Genomic DNA, 18,780 nt, shown 5'->3' on the forward strand with positions numbered 1-18,780 from the left:
TCAAAGAGGAGAAGTCAGCAATGCGGTCTGAAAATAAAAGGGGATGGTTTTATTTTCATGAAAATACACGTAAAATCTCAATAATAAGTACATGAGCCAAAGCTCTTTATTGCATCGTATGGTAAAATAAGATTTTAAGGGTGTGTCTACCTTGTGCAGGGTGTCTGAAACAGTGTAGATCTTTCTGCACCCATCTTCCAGCAAGAAAAGTTCTGCTCAAAATGCTGTCTTTGGAGGTTGGTTAAAAACTTTCCACATTAAAAATTCCAGATCCAAATTTGTACCACTCTCCTCACCCATCAGTTTTCTAATCCCTCAGTTGCCTGCACAATCTGGATTCCTTATTCACTTGTTCTGACCAGGGCAATGGCTGATGTCAAACCTTAGAATAATTGTTGCATTGAAAGAGAATTAAGGGAGTCCTTGAGAGCACTTAGAAGGGGGAAAAAAAAAAAGGTGTTTTTTTTTTTTTTTTTTTTTAAAAAGTGCTTCCTGCAGTGACCACTTTGTGAGCAACCAGAACTCTAACTGCAGTAAAAGTCTTGGTACTTTGAAATTAGACTTAGTACATCCAAGCAGCAGGATTATTTTGTTTCTGTGGTAGTGCTGACATTCTAATACTAAGGTATGCCTTTTGGGGGGGTCTTCTTTTCCTCTAGTTGTGCCATCAAGTCCAACAATGGCCTCCTCCACTAGCCTCCCCTCAAACTGTAGCAGTTCGTCTGGGATTTTCTCCTTCTCACCAGCCAACATGGTCTCAGCGGTGAAACAGAAGAGTGCTTTTGCACCAGTTGTGAGACCGCAAACGTCTCCTCCTCCCACCTGCACCAGCACCAACGGCAATAGCCTGCAAGGTAAGCGAAACCAGTTCTGGAACATAGAAGGCTGCTCTCAAAACCGTAAGTTCCCAGTGCCTTGAGAGGCTCTAAGTGACACTGAGTTTTCCAAGGGGAGAGGAGACAGTGGGGGATCCCTGGTGGCCTCTGTCCTAAAGTTTCCTCCCAAAAGAGTAACTGGACTCCACCGCCAGCCCACCTAGTACCTTGCAGGTGTTTGGCAACCACCCTACCTCTAACTCGACTAATACTGATGAATTGGGAGGCTGTGTCTCTTAAAGCACAGACCTACTGTTATGATAAAAACGAGTAATATTTCAGCTTACTAATACCATCCTTTTTCTTTCTTTCCTCTCTTATTCCCTGTTGTCGTCCATTATCAGACCAGTCTTTTGTGGACTCTAGCAAGTACTCCACTGCAGGGTCTCTCCAGGGGCTGGCCTTCTCCTGAAGTACGTCACTCAATCTTCCCTTCCTTTTTTTCCTTTGTCATAGTACACTTGTGCAGAGATCCTACTGAGAGCAAATAGACCGTTACAGAGCTTGGCACAAGCCTTTGCCTTTCATAAATAGAAGACACATTACAAACTAACAGCAGCATTTTCCAGTGTAACTCATACCAGGGCAAATATTAGTTAGCACTGATTAATATACTTCTGTGCCAATAAATTTCCACAAATGATGCAGGGCATCTTTGAAAGCCTCTTCAAATGTTGGTAGTAAGGGGCTGCTCCTTTTCTCTATCCCTTCCCCTCTTGTTACAAAGTATTCCAGCATTAGCACCTAAATCCATTCTGGAGCATTGACGCAGGGAGTGGCAGACAAAAGCTTGTCAAACTGAGGATGCTGCAAAGACCAGCACTGCCCATTTCATTGTTTGGTTCAGCCTATTTTCCAACACTGTGCCTAAACCTCTCTGTATAATTACCTCACAGTGCATTAGTGTGCTGAGAGATGTTTTCATGCTCACTTAGACCAAGGAGTTTTCTTAAGCAGATGCAGCCAGCTGCCTCCAGCTGTGCCAGAGGTGGGAAAGATTTTGCGGTATGCATTGTGCTTCCCCCCAGACCTGACGTCTATTTTCCTTTCCACGTGCCTGTGCAAATTATCCAAAGAGCATTGAGCAGGGAACAAAATCCTTCATTTTCAATGCTGTGTTCAGGAGGAGCTGCACAGAGCAGGGGGAGGATGGCTCCACAGACTCCACATGTCACTCTACAGCCTCTGAAAAGACAGACACTGGGCTTGCAGGCATAATGCTGATAGCACTGTTACAGCTGAAAAATCTATATGCAGGCAGAGCGCAAGGAGTTCATTCATAAAAGCTGGGATCCATTGTGACTGAAGGGAAGCATTGTCCTCAGTGCATTTTACACCGATGAATTGGAAGGATGAATCCTTGGAGATGTATGCATACACACAAGCACACACAGAAATTGTGAAAATACTGGGAAAACATAAGCAGCACTTGGGTGCCTTCAATAAGAATTGCTATAAATACAGACTGCATCAAGAGTCATACACAACAAAGTTTTCAGACGAGCTGTGGTGTTTAGAATATAAATTTTTATGTGTTTTAAAAATTTGGTACTGCTGACATGCTACAGATGTTAAAGGCAGCAGCTAAAAATGTTTTGCCTCTAAATTAAAAATAAAAAAGGAGGTAAGAGTTGACTGCCAGAAACTTTTGAACATATTAATGTTTTTGTCATCTCTTCTACTTGTCCCAGTATGCAGTTGAGGTTAGAGAGAAAAAGCAAGTAACAGGAGAAGGTTTTTTCAAGCACTGTTTTTCCTTTCACAAGACACAGAATTCCCAGATTCTGCCTACTGGGTTATGGAAAGCAATTATGGAATAAGCTGAGTGCCGGATGCAACTGGGGCTTGCTGATTGCCTCCTCATTATGTCACATCCAGATCTGTAATGCCCAGAAACCACACAGATCTGAGTGTTTCCCCTAATTTTTATTTAGCAATTCAGTTTTTATAATAGGAATGAGCCACCAAGAGATGGTTCATTTTTAGGTCATTGCTGAACTTCTTGGTGAGTTAAAGACATACAGCCTTTAGCCCCATGCCTTCTGACACCACCCGAGGCTTGTAATAATGACTCAGAAATGCACTGCCTGTTGTGCCTTATTGCTTAAATAAACAACCTTGTATAAGGAGGCTGTCTTATCTCTCTTGGGCTTCTGGATACATCAGAAAGCAATCAAGCTTTCCTTATGTAGCTCAGATATCAGCAGAACTCACTAAAACAACAGCTAGGCTTATCTGTTGTTCTCTTTGCCATGCAATTTTGTAAAACTCAAAATACATTATTTCTGTAATTTGCTCATGGCAAATACAAATTAGTGTACGATAAAAGAAATAATGCCCATTGCTGATTTTTTCTAGTCTCTGCCCTCTCTTTTTGGAGGTGTTGTGATCTCATACCTACAGTGTTTCCCACTGCTATCTCTGTTTTCAGGATCAATAACAAGCTACAGCTGAGAGAATTTGCATGACTAGATGTAGCACTTATGGAATAAAAGTAGAGTGATATAAATGAAGACTTGGAAAGAATGGAAATATCAAGGCTTTTAGGCAGAAAAGAGATCGTTTTGTCATTTGCCTTGTAATTTAATTCAGAATTTCAGAGCTCTTCAAAGGCAATAATGCTTTGAAAAAATGAGCTAAGATCTGCATCTGTACTGTTTGCTTCCAATGGCAAAAGGTGCACAGCTGATATGTAACTATGGGAAAATATCTAAGTCATGAAGGGGGGAATTGCAGTTATGTCACCTTTGGTTGGGATCCTACAGAGTAGACAGCTATGTTGGCCCAAGAGAGAGGCAATTCTTGGCCATTTTGGTGAAATCGATTTGGTTTTAATGAATCTTTCAGATTGATTTTTTTTTGGTTGTTGTTGGAATAATATTTTGACATTTTCTGAAGTACATGCAATTTTTCTAAAGCAAAACAACATTTTGTTTTAAAGTTTCACTATATTTAGAATTTAGAGGTATGAAAAGAACAGCATGTTGAAGTAGTGTGAACAGAGGATTGCTCAGCCATCTGATTCTGTTCAGTTGCACTCATCACATACAGGAAGACTCTATCCATTTCCATCTGCTTAACTCCTTGCTTATCTGAGCAGTAAAGGAGGGAGCACTGTTCTTGGCAGTGCTCTTTGTGCTGTAACGTACATTTCTGATGTCCAAACACTGCTGTTCCACCTCAGTGTTCTACTAAGTAAGTGCCACCCTGAAATCTCCAAGTGCTTTTCTAGTAGGGATAAAACTTATCCACAGGTAAGAGACAGAAGCAAATCAAATTACTCAATGTAATACAGTGAGTTAGAAGAACTGGGACCACAACCTGTGGCTCAAGTCCCTGCCCATGTCCCTTGCTTTTATTCATACAGGGAAAATTACACTCTCACCTTTAGCTGTGGGTGACTGCCTCACAGGGCTATCACAAGCAGAATTACAATCTTGTTGACTGTACCCATCGCTGTCATTGCCTATTTTATTGATGCCTTGGATGTCAGCAGGTGTCCATAGACCAGGCTCCACACCCTGGCCTACAGCGTAAGGAACCCAGGAACAGAGTAGGGAGCAGCTGAATACGAAATCAGTGAGAGCATTGCCTGACTTGGGTTTGCTTCATTTTCAGTCACATGTAACAAGGGGAAGGCCTACTTGTGAGCATTCAGGGCTTGTTATGTGAGACGTTCTTGAAACAAAATCTTTTGGGATTTATTTGTTTATTTATTTTTAACAAAGCTGTTTTTGTTTTATCCAGTGTTGATAAAATTGGCAAGGAATCTTAAAAAAAAAAAAACAACCACAAAACACAAAACAACAAAAAACAAAAAACAAACACCCTATGTCAGTAAATGCTATACAATTCACTTTTGAGTGTCTTCTTGTAGGGCATAAACAACTTAACTCACCTCTCTATCCCTTTTATCTTAATTTCCAGCACCTTGAAGAGCCCTTATGTGGAGTGAAAACAATCAGTACAGTGATTCCACATAAAAATGTTGCTGAATAATAAATTCAGGAATCAAAATTCTGCTGTATACTTGCAACATGTCACCTCTGAGGATGGCCTGCTGCAAACATGTGGATGTGTTTTGCATTCTCGCCTTCTCCTCTCATTTTATTTCATTTAATCAGTGCAGTTTACTCGAGCTGTTCTCTCCTTGCTGATTAGACTTGTAATTCTTGCACATATGGTGGTGTTTGTGGAGAAAACATTTCCCTCCTCTCCCCCTCCAACCCCAAATCTGTGAGCCTTTTACTTTGGCTCTGTTCTTATCAAATAATTGCAGCTGTAATTAAAGCACAATGAATCAGCACCAGTCACAGGGTTGAGTTCTTCCTTAAGAAATTACATGTCCAGATGTCTGAGATGGCAGGCAGTTCTAGCATTTAAATAATGTGCCCATGAAGTGCCGCCAACCTGAAGGCGAATCTGTTTTCTACCTTTTTGCAAATAACCATACAAGTGGTGTTTTAAAGATGCATTGTTGTTACAGCTTTCATCATTAACTTACATGACTATCTCCTGTAATGATGTGCTTGCTCACAGTATGTCACTCGGACACTCCAGACCCGCCTGGAGGTCAAGCTAGGTGGAAGATCGTACCTATTGACGTTTAAGAAATGCCTCTTCTTTAGGAGAGGTGGTGGTTCCATAGAAACTGAGGTTAGAAAGCATAATAAAGGAATACTGATGATGCAATTTACCCAACAAAAGAGAGGCCATTCTAAATTAACATTAACGTACTATTCGTAACGTAGCTGGTGAAATATGCTACAAGTGTAATAAAACCATTTGCTGGTCTGCAAAGCCATCAGTTAGTTGAGGGCATATTCAACTTAAAAAATGGATTTGAGGGCTTAAGTCCTTTTCTGAGCACCTGGAAATGCATACATGTCTCAGGGCTGAACAGCGGACTAGGAAGAGAAAACTGGCATAGGAAAACAAACCACTGTTACTCTGCCTAATGCAACAAACACACTGCCAGATCTGTAACACTTGGGGCTTATGGGACTTCAGCCATTTGCTCATATGTAGAGAAAATACCTTTCTTTCTAAAAAATAGAATGTGTGGCAGTGGCTGGGACAGGTTTATGTCTCCTGAACATTTTGAGATTTCGAAACTAAAATGAGAAAATTAAGTTGGGGGATGATTCTCACATCAGGCGAAGTGCATTTCCTCTGCAAGGTCACTGATTTCAGCAGAGCAATTGACAACATTTTCCAGTCAGAATGAAGCTTCCTGGGATTAATGTGCATGTAGTTGTCTTTACTGCATCATGCTTATATGTAAATATAATTCACAGTATGGCCATGTATGTTGCTAGTAAATGTTTAAAAATGCTGAGGATTTTAAAAGTTGCTTCAGAATGCACAAAAGTAACTCTTTTCCCTCTCTCTCTCTCCCCCCTCTCCTCTCCTTATGACAGCTATATCTGGCATGATTGTTCCCCCCATGTGAAAGAATTGCCTTGAAGAATTTTATTAATGAAGAGGTTGAATTCTGCTTCAGAGAGAATCTGATACAAGTCCCAGAGTGGAACTTTTTACTCAGGCCTTTTTAAAAATAAAAAAGAAATAAAGAAGAATCTTACAATAACTGCGGATTTTTAAACAAAAAAAAAATCACCATCCTTGCAAATACTGAAATTAACAATCTGCAATTGCAAGGTGTTGATTCAAGCTGTCCATCCCAAATAACTGGGAGATATATTTATTGTATGTTGATAAAAAAAAAAAAAAATCCACCTTTTTTTGTTTCGTTTCATTTTGTTTTTGTTTTCTGGGGTTGGGGGCTTTTTTTTTTTTTTTTTTTTTTTTTTTTTTTTAAAGGCTTGATTTAACTCAATACCATTTGTCTTTTATAAATCATCCAATTACGCGAGGGACATTAGCGATGGAACTCCACATTTTTAATTTATGATTTTTTTTAAAGCTGTGTAAAGAAAAATGAAGTGGTGTCAGTTACATACAAGTCTGTATGGGACAGAATAGAAGTGCCAGTTAGTTTTTCGTAGAAGAATTATGGCCATTTAATTAAGGGTCGGCTCATACATGTTGCTTATCCAGTGGTGATTTGCTAATACGATGCATTTTTAATGTTCTCATTAAATAGATATCACTCCCTAGAAAGCTGGTATTTTTGAATGGTGAGGGTGGGATGAGTGGTGGGATTCGTAACCTCTGTCTTTACTATTGGGCTAAATAAGTGTGTAAATAATGCAACAAAAAAAAAGTTGCTGAAAGATTAGGTAAGGACACAAATAACAAACACATTTCCTCTTGAGCTCAGAATCCAGTGCCTCTAGATATACTGCTAAAACTGCAGGATTAGATTATCACGGCTCTCTTTAGCTTATATATCAGACTCTCTAAATGAGTGGCCTTCCTGAAGTTTAGTGTCACCGGAGCTGTGCATAAAATGCCATGTAAAATTTGCATAGCCATCACAAGACACAGACTGTGGCCATCACCCTTTGGGTGTCTTTGTCATACCTTGGTTCCCCTTGTTTTTATGGGGCAGAATGAGAAAAGGTCCATCTGCAGGTCTGTATCTTCCCAATGTAAAAGCACACATTTTTGTCACCTTCCTGCTAGGATTTGTCCTGTATTGGTCGACCCTCTCAGTTTGTATCATAATATATTAAGCAACAGGTAACTGCTTTTGAATAGTCAAATGAAAACACAAGTTTGGGGCATGGGGGGGTGGGGCTGTTAGGAAGATTTCAAATCCAAACCATAGCTTCTGTTTTACAAAATTTTTGCTATCATTATCTGGGAAGTGTTCTTAAAAACTATTAGTCAAAGAGGCAGCAAAGCTCTGAAGATACATTACCTGATATTTTTTCTTTGCTGTTGTGTTTTGTATGTAGTTATAAATACTGTAGATTTTTGTGATTTTTTGCCAAAGTTGTTGTTCTATTTATACATTTTAATGTCTTAAGACAGTTTTTCAATATCACAATAAAGAATTTTACTGCATATTTTGCAAAAAGAGCTCACTACCTTTAGCTTGCACATACTTGCAAAATTAATTAAAGAAAAAAAAAGCTTTTTGTTTCCTGGGGTTTCTTTTTTGTTTGTTTGTTTTAAAGGGGATTTTGTAAAATATCCATATAAATAATGTATTTATCTTTGGAATTTGTACATTGCTTTTTTTTCCCCTACCCCAGTTTATTTTATTGTGTATGTTTGCTATGTGAAAAGTGCTGATTTGTTTGGTCATTCACCGTTGTATTAGCTGTTCAAATGTGATTTTAAAACATTTCATTTATAGTTTTTTTTTTTTAGTATTGTTTAAAATCATGCTTCCATTTTTTTAATTTCCACCCAAAAGCCATTGTCTATTTTTGTATTATTTGTAAGTTAAGAAGTTTTTTCCAATATATGGCAAAAGGTAGCATATTATTCTTGTAGCATTTAGTTATGTAGATTTAAAAAAAAAATGTATCCTTTGCTTTTGAAGCTTAACAAAAACTAATGCTGTTTTACTCTATTAATATGCATGGGATTTCTCCTCTTTGGAGTGACGCATTTTTGTGCATTAAATATGGGGAGAAACTTCATAGAACTCAATGAAAATACTTTCTTTCTTAAGTCTGCTTGTATATTTCTCTGTCTTTCACATAAATATAAACCAGCAGATTGGATGCCTTAACAATGCAAATCATATTCATTTCACTTGTACATTGTACTGTGCACCAGAACTGTCAATCATCACTAACATTCTAAGAAAAAAAAAAAAAAGGAATTGAAAAGCACAAGAGAACTGTTTTGTTACCTTAAAACAATATAACTTTTTTCTAGTCGAGCAAGAAATCATTTACAACGATGCTGCAACTGTGCATGCTTCCTGTATGAATTTTGCAATGGTTTTCACTAGAACGTCACAGTGTGATCTTTTAGGGGAAGGGAAAAAAACAGGATTTTTTTTTTCATGGTGAGAAAATAAAAGGAGAAAAAACTGGAAAATGTGAGAGACATCAGTTTATTGCTTCTGTGTATTCCAAGCAATTATTCTAATTCACATAGTAAGCAACAGCACGACAATGTAATCAAATTTAAAGCCATATTTTGTCCAGTGACACCATCAATTACTCTTGTAGAGCTCCACTCAAAGTCATAGCGATTTTAACACCAGTGTTAGCCATCTATGTTTGTAGTCTTCTTCTGCACCAGTGTCCAAAGATCCTTTGACAATGTGCATAATTTTGTTTTGTTGCCGCTATTTATAGTGATCTGATGAATGGGACTTTATAAAAATTCCCCTGCACCACCCTTATCTTTTACAAAGTAAAAGATGCAGCTGTTTACAGAATATGGCTTTAAGTGGAAACGTCCAGATTTCGGTTTTAAAAAGGTGAAGCTTCACAAAGACTGGATTGCATAACGTATGCCTATTTCCTCACAGTTGTACTAGGATGCAGCTAAAATGAAGTCATCTCTGAAACTACTAACCTTTCACCTTCTTATCTAAATCTTTTTGAATAGACACACACACTGTACAGTTCTATTGTTAGAGAAACTAACTACTGTAGAGATTGTTATAATTTTTTTGCAGAAATTCAAGCTGTAAAAACTTTTCAACTTTCACAATATTTAATTAAAGTTACTTCCTGTCTGTGAATACAGCTCCTAGTTGTGTGTTTATTTTTCTGCTTCTGCTGGCTAGTAGATGAGAAAAACTAAAATGTAGAAGCCAGAGGCTACAGAGTTGTCTTTCTGAAATTAAGGAGAAGCAGAACTTCTTGGAATTTCATGGTGAAACACTGCAAATACTGGTGCTCTGAAACTCCCCTTACTCTGTAACGAATGGATGTCAAAGGATGCTGGCACATAATGTTGTATGTTCACCCTTATATCATTATCATTATCGATTTTTTTTTTTTTTTTTTCTTTTTTTAGTTCTATCAATTGCTTGAAGAGCTCACCTATAGTGGCTTTCAGGGCTATATCTAGTGTTAGGTACCCAACTGCAAAGAGCTGGCTGCCTGAACACAGTGATAATGAAGTACGAGACAAAGGTATATTAGATGCACTGCCAGACACCCAGGGAGATTTAAGTTTTCATCTTGGTATCATTTAAGTTAATGGTAACACTTCCTTAGGGACTCAGGGCCAGATCTTCAGTGACCTGGACCTCATGGCCAGCTCCAAGAAGTGCATCAAAGTATGTTGAGCTGTAACAAGCTCCTTGACCACGAAGGAGGCTCCTGTAAACTGTTTCTGTTCTACTGCCCTTCCTAAATGGCACATCCATCATCCACTAGACTGGCTCTAGGTGTTTAATTTTATTTTATACTTCTCTACTAGGAGAGGATGATAAGAATTTTTATTTCTCAGGTGAGGAAGGCTGACACACTGGCACTCAGCTAGGCCTCAAGAGTGGCTGTCGTACTGAAGGCTTTGCAGACAACCGAAAACCTTTAAATGCCATGCAAGGCTCTGAGTGTTTTTTTTTTTTTTGTAGGAATATTGATGTTGAGATTTCAGCTTAAATTATATTAAAATTTACTTACAAAATTTAAATTTGCTACAAATGTAAACAGCTGCAAGTAGCTTCTTGCAATATAAAGTTTTGTCTACCTCTTCAATATTAGCAAATCCAACACAGTAGTTGCTAGAGAAAAGAGAGCTGTTGGCCCATTACTTACTCTGTCCATGCAAGAGATCTGTCTTCTGCCTGAGATAATTCTCCGAGTCCTCGTTCAGGCGGTGTGAATGTTGGCAGGCTTCACTGCAGCCAAGGGCTCTCTGAGTACTTGGTGCACTGTTAAAAAAAAAAAAAAATCACATGTGGCTAAAAAGCAGTCTGAAAAATGTAATATTATAAAATAAATGATGTAATATTAGGCAACCTGTTCTAGGTTACATAATGGTTCTCTGTCTGGAACCAGAGTTCTGCTGCAGCCTTTTGGATCCTATGAGAATTTGCCTGGCAGTGGGATTTGGTTGTAGTTTTGTATAGGAATGCCTCTAATTTTTTATCTAGTTTAAAGAAACCTCAGCAAAAGAAGCTCCCTTCACTGTTAGTTTCCTGGCCTTGTCTGTGTCTGTTTATTCCCTTTGGAGCCCTTCTCTGTATCTACAGGCTCATGCCACAGCTGCTTCATGTAATCATTTACATAATTCTGCTTAGCATCACAGTCCGTGTATCTTCTGCCATTTCATGGATTAGCTGAAGACATACTTCATGTTATACACTTGATTTCCTCAGCTCCTTTCTGTTTTCTGCCCCTTGTTCACTGGTCCTCTTGTTCAAACCAGGCTTCTGTTCTCATGATTGCCTGGAGGCCCCAGCTCAGCTCCAGACACCTCCTGTTTCACAGTTTTAGAAGAGTTTTATCAAAGGCAATTTTGCCCAGGCTTTTTCAGGAACACATCCACTGCATCTTATGAGCATTTAGCTCATTTACCCTCCTCACCTTTTAGGGAAGCTGTCACTGAAGCGTGGTCCTCTGGTGCACGGCAAATGTTACACACTTGGTTACGCACCTGAATATCTGCTCATCTGCTCTCCTGTGTTAGACCTCCTGTTTGGATACACAGCAAACAAATGCTGCCACTGGCAATCTTCACTTTGCTGGGCTAAGCAAGACAAATTCTAGCAGTTGTGTCTTCAGAAGACTTGCCCTCATTTTCTTGGAGAATCCAAATAGCTTTTTTTTCTTTTTTTTTTTTTTTTTTTTTTTTTTTTTCTTTCCACTTCAAGCTAATTTCCTCACTTGGGCCTGGGTGCATATTTCAGACAGGGAAGTGGGGAGTCCAAGAGGAGTGTCCATCTCATCATCTCGGAGCTGTGACCCTTTGCTTGCTCAGCCCCAGCCACTATGACTTTATTTAAGCAACACTTCCTACTTGCTTCTTTCGGCCTTCACAAGCACTTTTCATTATCATGTGGTGACAAATACATGCAAAACCTAACTGTAAGCATTCAGATTTCACCCTGTGCAATATGGGCACATCTCGGTGATGCTGTGAAGTGGTCTGACACCGGTGCTTGCTAGTGTTTCAGTGAGACATTGGTCATTTTGTTTGCTGTCCACACACCGGTCACACTCTTTTGAGCCAGTGCCACCTCCCTGCCTGCCTTTGTTGTGTTATTTCCAACCAACACCCCCCTTTTCTCAATGGGCTGTTGCATGATTTGGGCCTCATTTATCTCCGTTTCCCCTATTTCCCAGAAAGGTCTGGCTCTGGCATCCCTTTCCCCCAGCATCTAATGCTGATATTTCAGTAGGGGAGGTCAGGTCAATACTTTAGATAAATAAGTAATAGTTCCAACACTGCAACAGTGTTCTCTCTTCCTCTCCTTGGTGCCCTTGAGGATACAGCTAGTCCAGAGCTTATGGCATTGCTCCAACATGATTGGCAGGTCATGTGAAAGAGCACACATCTTTGAAAACTTTAATATAGTCATTCCAGGACTCGAATGCCGATGACTATCCAGGTCGCAGCCTAACAGCAGGGACTGCAACTCTAGGTGGCTTTTCTGTGTAGGCTTAAAACAGGAGCAGCAAACACAGTGCTCTAACACATTTTTCCTTTCTATTTTCATTTAACTTTGACATAAATGTGAATGCATGTTTGAAGATCTCACCTAAAAATATATTTATATAATCACCAACTCCTTTGCTGAAACATAGAACAAACTCTGTCCTATAGGTCCACTCCAGCCAAAGCCTGTTTTCTATAAGAGGGAGTGAAATTGTTTGCTTTGTCACAGAAAGGGTAAAGTATATGAAGCTCTAATTCTCCCACATTTATTCGTGTCACTTTTTGCCTTACACTGTAATCTTTTCCAAGGGATCCAGTGGGGCTGCAGCTGGTATACAAGAGAGGCACCATGTCGTGGTGGTTCACCGCAGCCTGGCAGCTCTTGACCATGCATGTGAGAGCAGGAAGGGCCAGTTGTGTCTGTAGCTACATACGGCTGTTCTCTGAAGGGGCACAGGTTATCTGTTTGAGAATAACCTCAAGAAAAACGTGCCAGTGAGGGTGCTTTGTAGAAAGGCAACAGCTCAGGAGGCACAAAACTGCAGGGGTGTGTGTATGTCAGGGGTGGGAAACTGCATGAGCCAGTCACTCCATGCAAGAGCCATGACAAGCTCTGGAAAGTAAGCCTTGCGGTGAACCCTGGACATAAACGTTCACTTTCCTGCAGTGTTTAGAGGAAAGGGGACCTCAGACATTGTAGCAGGCTCATCTGGAGGCTGTCATGCTGCAGCCTTTCTCCATGCTTTCACAGATTCATGCTGCCCCCCCCAAGCTTTGCATGGGGGGCCTGCCTGCTGCCCCTCTGCCTCCTTGCCTTCTGCCCCTGCCACCAAGGGCTCTGCCTTCGGCCTCATTTCCATGGCATGTTGCTCATCACCAGCCTGCCCCAGGCACTGCCTCGCTCCCCACCGCGCCACCATTAACTTTGCCTTCAACCTCTGCTGCATCATTGCCTTCTCCTGAGGGTTCCCTATTTATACAGGGGGGAAAATGCAGTTGCTGGGACTGGAAATATTTTGTTACCTTTTTCTACTTAAGTACGAGGCATTTTTATCTGTGCTCTCTGGAGACTTATGCTACAGTGGGACTGATTTTATCCACTTACTCAATGCACTTTAGTTCAATAATGATTACAGAACTTCTACATAATATATTAGGCATAGCTGATTTCCCAGGGTTTGTAGCCCTCTATCTCCCTAAGCATTTAAAAAGGAATCTCTCTGTGATAGGTATGTTATGAATGATACACTCCTCAACAGTCATGATGTAAAAATAATAGCAGCAGTGGGCTGGGAAGGAAGAAGTGGCAAGCATTCGGCTGGAAAATGCTGAAGCCTGCGGATAATACAACTCAACACCAATGACTTGCTTTGTTCATTTTATCGCTGTTTGTTCACCCATCAGTGGAGCTTGCAGTCTAAGGAATTGGGCAATCCAGGCCATGTTCACAAACCCTACCTCCTCTGCATTACTCAGACTGAAGATTTTGGCAATTCTTGGGCTCCATTCATGATTGTGTTCACCTGGTCTCTCTCTCTCTCTTTTTTTTTCTTTTTCTTTAAATGTGCCTTAAGCTAGGCTTAAGCTGAGCTCTTCAGCTTGTTCATCTGTGGATTCAGCAGCCCCAAACAGACACACTCAGCCCCGAGGAACCTGAAGTGTTGCAGAAAACCTGCACAATGTTTGTTTGCTTCAACAGCATAAGGAATAGCGATGTTTGTGGTCACAGCCCCCTTCACACATGAGCTTAGGCTGTGTGCCCCTGGCCCCTGAAAGTCATTCCTAAGTTTTCCTTCATTCAGGGGGCTTTCTACCCACATTTCCACAGCCACAAAGACTGCAAAGCTTCCCCATCCTGGGCTGATGGGCACAGAGGCTTCCCCAGACACCACTGCCCCTTCTGCTTGTGTTGTTCTCCGCCTGCCCCGGCTGCTCAGCATCCTCACCCCGACGGCAGAGGGCATCCAGCTCCTGCCCATGAAGGCCAAGACCTGCTTGTTCAAAGCTCATTCATTTGCCCTGAGGAGTTTCTCCACACTTTACAGACTGCCTTGAACGAAGCACCTTGCTCATCTTCTCCTCATCAGCCTCCCCAGTCGGTGGTGAAGGTGCTCTTTTTCTTTTTTTTTAAACATAAATCTGCATTTTATTCAATTTTCCAATCATCTCTTAATTTCAGTGTTGGCTTTTGGCAGTGAGTTCCACAGGTTCGTAGCTGATTTACCCCTTGAGCACGAGGCTGTGTGGCTGCTGCAGCTGCTACCAGCAGCCCCTGTGGGTCCTCGAGGGGCCGGGGACAGACGGGGATGCTGCTGCCTCTCCTCGCACCCGGCACAGCTCTGATCACTGCTGCAGCCCCACGGCCGCCTGATTGACGTCAGGAAATAGCACAATGAAAGTTGCTACCAGCTAACAGCTGTTTCAACAGTTTTAATCGCAAGGGGAGCCGTAAGATAAATAAATAAATAAAGCCGATGAAGTGACAAAACAAATGGCCTGGTATCGGAGACAGATTTGAAGCTTCTGGCTGCCTTCGTGGAAGAGCAGCCTGCGAGCTCTCACACCCTCTCCTTCCCCCCCTCAAATAATTAATTTATCACTTAGCAGTGCTGGGGCTCTGTGGAAGGCGCTTGGAGACGGCGTTTGAAGGTGAACGGCAGCCCTGCGGAGCGGCCCTTGGGGCTGGGGAAGGAGGACGTCAACTGCTGGAGTCTACAGGTGAAGCGGCGAGACTGCGAGGGGATTGATGTCAACCATGAGCCAGCAAGCTGTACTTCGTTCCGCCCTCACAAATCACTGTTATGCCCTTTCTGCTTTAAACACTATGGATCAGCTATAACAACACTTGATATTTATTTTATTTCAACTATCACTCTGATTTGTCAGGTGTATTTTTTATGCACAGCAGGTGTACCCTAATGGGGTTAGGGAATAAACAGAAAATTGATGGGCTTACACACCCATTAGCTAATGGATTACTAAGCAAAAGGGACTCTGTTTAACCCCACTGCACTTAGCCCACTGTTAGGAGGAATGTTAAAGACTATAAGCTAACACTCAAATGTCTCTTCATGGACCCAGGGGAAGAGAGCTCAAACTTTAATGCATCTCTTTTGATAGACAGGTGAATGAATGTGGCTATCATTATGCAATCACGTATCCCTGGAACTATTTATCAGCCGCACAGTGTGCCCCAGAAACCCCTGTGTGCTCCTGGCCGGCCACGCTGCAAGCCTGTCACCGTGGCTTCAGATGTGTATAGGAAGGGTCAAACAGGAGGACGTTGCCCCAGCCAGAGGGGCTTTCCATGTCCCATTTGCACAGAGCATGCAGCAAACGCAGCGTAACTTCATGTCCCCATGCCCCTGCACTACACACCTGTTAGCAACAAGCTTTTTTGTGCACAGGCTGTGTGCCAGCATCGGCTTTAATCAGTTATTTTAAGATAGATGTGGCTCGTTAGAATCAGAACAATGCAATTACTTCCCCTCCTCCCCTCTCTCCAAATCCCAGGATTTTATTGGCCTATTAATGGTTTGATTTGTTGTTGGTAGAAACAAGGAAGGATTCCAACTCATTGATCATATTATCCTACAGATATCCAGCAGAATAAATAAATGGGATAATAAAACCCAAACCATATGCACAAAGGTTATGTTTTCTAAATCCTTTAGTGTTCTGCATCATAGTTTATGTTCCCTTTCAACCAGAAATACCCAGTTCAGTGCTGTACGTGGCAGTTTAAAAAGGCCTGTAATATTAAAGGTTATCTTTGCAATCTTTCACCATCTTTCTCGCATGGAAACAAGTCACAGAGAGTCACACTGTCCACCCTCTGACACAGGTGTATAATCAAAAGCCAATTCAAAAGGAACCTTCTGTAAATATCAACTTGATCCAGGCATATGCTTGCTTTCCTTAGAGCACCAGCAGAGTCCTGCTGACTTCAGTGGGATGGCTCCTGTTTGAAGACAAATGGATGCATGCGTGCAGGAGACGTGAAGGTCGAAGAATAAAAAATCAAGAGGGAATGTAATTTTGTGTTGCTTTTCTCTAAGCAGAGACAGAAGAACTCACAGCCATGGGGAAGCTAAGGTCCTTTTAGTTTCCTTTGTGCCTGCCTGCTCCTGGGATGCTTTCAAGTGCCCCTACATTTAGCTCTGGAGGCCCACCTGGTTACAGGGCTGCCAAGGTCTACACAGACAGTGCAGAGGGATGCAGGATCCTGTGACTGGGAGGGGGACGTGGCACTGGTTATGGGCTCTCTGTGCTTTGCCTTATTGCTAAGCAGATCTCTTCCTGCAGCTGGGGGAAAGGAAAGTGCTCCAGGCACTTGAAAGACTAATGCTGAGCAATTTGGTTGGCTTCAACCCACAGCTCCTGATTTCTCCCTGAAGCCAGAAGTGAGCTCCCCTGCAAACTCTCAATGTTGTTAAAAAACATGGAAAATACAAGCATTTTACAGTCAGGAGGTCTTCACAGAGCTGTTACTAACTCCATGAAGGCAGAAAGCTGCTGAGCTCTTCTTGTTAATCTTTATAAAGGATTTTGAAAAAGGGACAGGACTGAAGAGTGGAATTCTGCTGCTAAGAGAAATTACCAAGGACACCATCAAAGCCTTGGATGTCTTAGAAAATGCCATAGATACAGTGGCAATGACAGAAGTCACTAGGACTTCAATAGGATCAAACTGGCAGCCCAGTACTCTCCTTACTGTAGGGAGCAGTAGTCAAATGGAAGTCTACCGATGCCCACTGTGGACAAACTTCCCAGTTATTAACTCAAAATGAAGCTCCAAATGTGTGGTGTTGCTCAAGTGATGCAGGGATACAACTTTAGTTCTAGGATCAGTCTCTGGAATGAAGATGATTTAATTTATGCTGGAATCCATCAGCATCAGACTAAAAGGCTGGAGCAGCATAGCAACAAGCTTGTTAATTACTAAGCAATTATTTTACTCAACTTTTAGACCAAGGGGATACCCAAAATATCCACATCTGTTTCATTTTGATTTCTTGTTGTTCCTTCCGTGCTGTAGCTGAAGTTATTTTACGGTACCTGTCAGTCATAGCAGTAACAACTTCCACAGTAGCAGCTTCCATTTGGCAAGCTCACTGTACAGAAAGTGCTGCGATGGAGCGGAAGGGGTTTCTTTCTCTTTGTTAATATCATCTTCCCCTAGGATAGACTATCTTGCCCTCTCCAGCAGAACACGCTTGGATCACACTGCAGAGTTTCTGACTGCTGCTTTTAAAAAGATATATCTGTTTGTTTCTATCAACACATTTCAGCTCCTCTGGCATGCTGTCTTTGCAGCTCTAATAGAGACACTTCACATGTAATAGGGTCACACAGTGATCCTCACGTTCAATTCCATTCCTATCACCATGTTAAATTGAAACAATGTGTGTGCATCAGATTTCTGCAGTGCAGGAAAGCTGCAGCATCTACAAGTTTTGTGATGTGATGAACCTAATGATTTGGATTTTATTTTCTTAGTACCACATTCAGCTGGTGAACTCTTGAAAATATGCCTTACCTCATTTTCTCTCTGTCTCTTTACCTCTCAAGAGCTTTCACCAACAGATCTACTTTCATGCTGGGAAAAAAAAAAAAAAAAGTAATTCTATCAGTAATTTATGGAAATTAGAAAACTGATTAGCATAAAGCTTCTACTTGTGATAGTGGGGTTACAAAAGTGGGTTGATAGGTAAAAATGATCTCCTTAGTGATAATTAACTTTGATCTCTTAAATAACTGTTAACTTTCATAAAGAAGGAGAGTACAAATGACATTTGCATCATGGCAACTGTAAAAGGCAGAACATAACTTTCGTTGGAGATTACATGATAAGCTCTGTTCTCAAAGAAAATATACTCGTTTCAAAGGAAAATGACACGGATTGTCAAGGACTGTTGGGCTTGTTCTTACATCCAGTGCTAACCAGAGTGCAGTCAGATGAGACGCTGCATATGCTTGTGTGAACAGCTCCTTACATCCATGTGGATGTTACATATTTATCTACAAGATAATGACAATACATGCTCTGCTTAGCACTTCTATGAGACCATTTATCCAAGGACTTCCAAGTACTTTATAAACATTAATTCATTCTTATTATGTGACTGTGAGGTAAGTAAATATTAGTCTTATTGCAATATTATTAGGAAATGGAGGGACACAGCAGCTAAGAGACTTCCTCAAGGACACAAGATGATAGCTTGAATGCCTACCTTCTAGCTCTGCATGTGGATATGGCCTCCTAGCAAAGTGCATACCTTTGGACATTGGAGATGTCTTGCATACTACTCAAACCTTGCTTTGAGTACTGTTTCAAAATTTTTCCCATTAATATTTATTTCTGAACAATTTCACAGTGCCTGTGTGTGGGGTCGATAGTGCTAACACCTGATTTACA

The 18,780-nt window shown here is 41.1% G+C and overlaps 1 protein-coding gene across 2 annotated transcripts in view; it reads left to right on the forward strand.

The window, feature by feature from the left end:
- Positions 1 to 6,996, forward strand: part of EBF1 (EBF transcription factor 1) — a gene marked incomplete at its 5' end in the record, with an annotated part of 270,516 nt that extends 263,520 nt beyond the window's left edge. For both annotated transcript variants that reach the window (XM_084295004.1, XM_084295005.1), the window contains 2 exons: positions 660 to 854; positions 6,296 to 6,996. In XM_084295004.1, the coding sequence (XP_084151130.1) occupies positions 660 to 854; positions 6,296 to 6,327 (227 nt within the window). In that variant the 3' untranslated portion in view covers positions 6,328 to 6,996. The remainder of the gene's footprint in view (positions 1 to 659; positions 855 to 6,295) is intronic.
- Between the last annotated feature and the right edge of the window lie 11,784 nt (positions 6,997 to 18,780).

This window comes from Netta rufina (genome assembly GCF_964035555.1).
Source record: "Netta rufina genome assembly, chromosome: 14".
In the NCBI taxonomy this organism is placed as follows: Eukaryota; Metazoa; Chordata; class Aves; order Anseriformes; family Anatidae; genus Netta; species Netta rufina.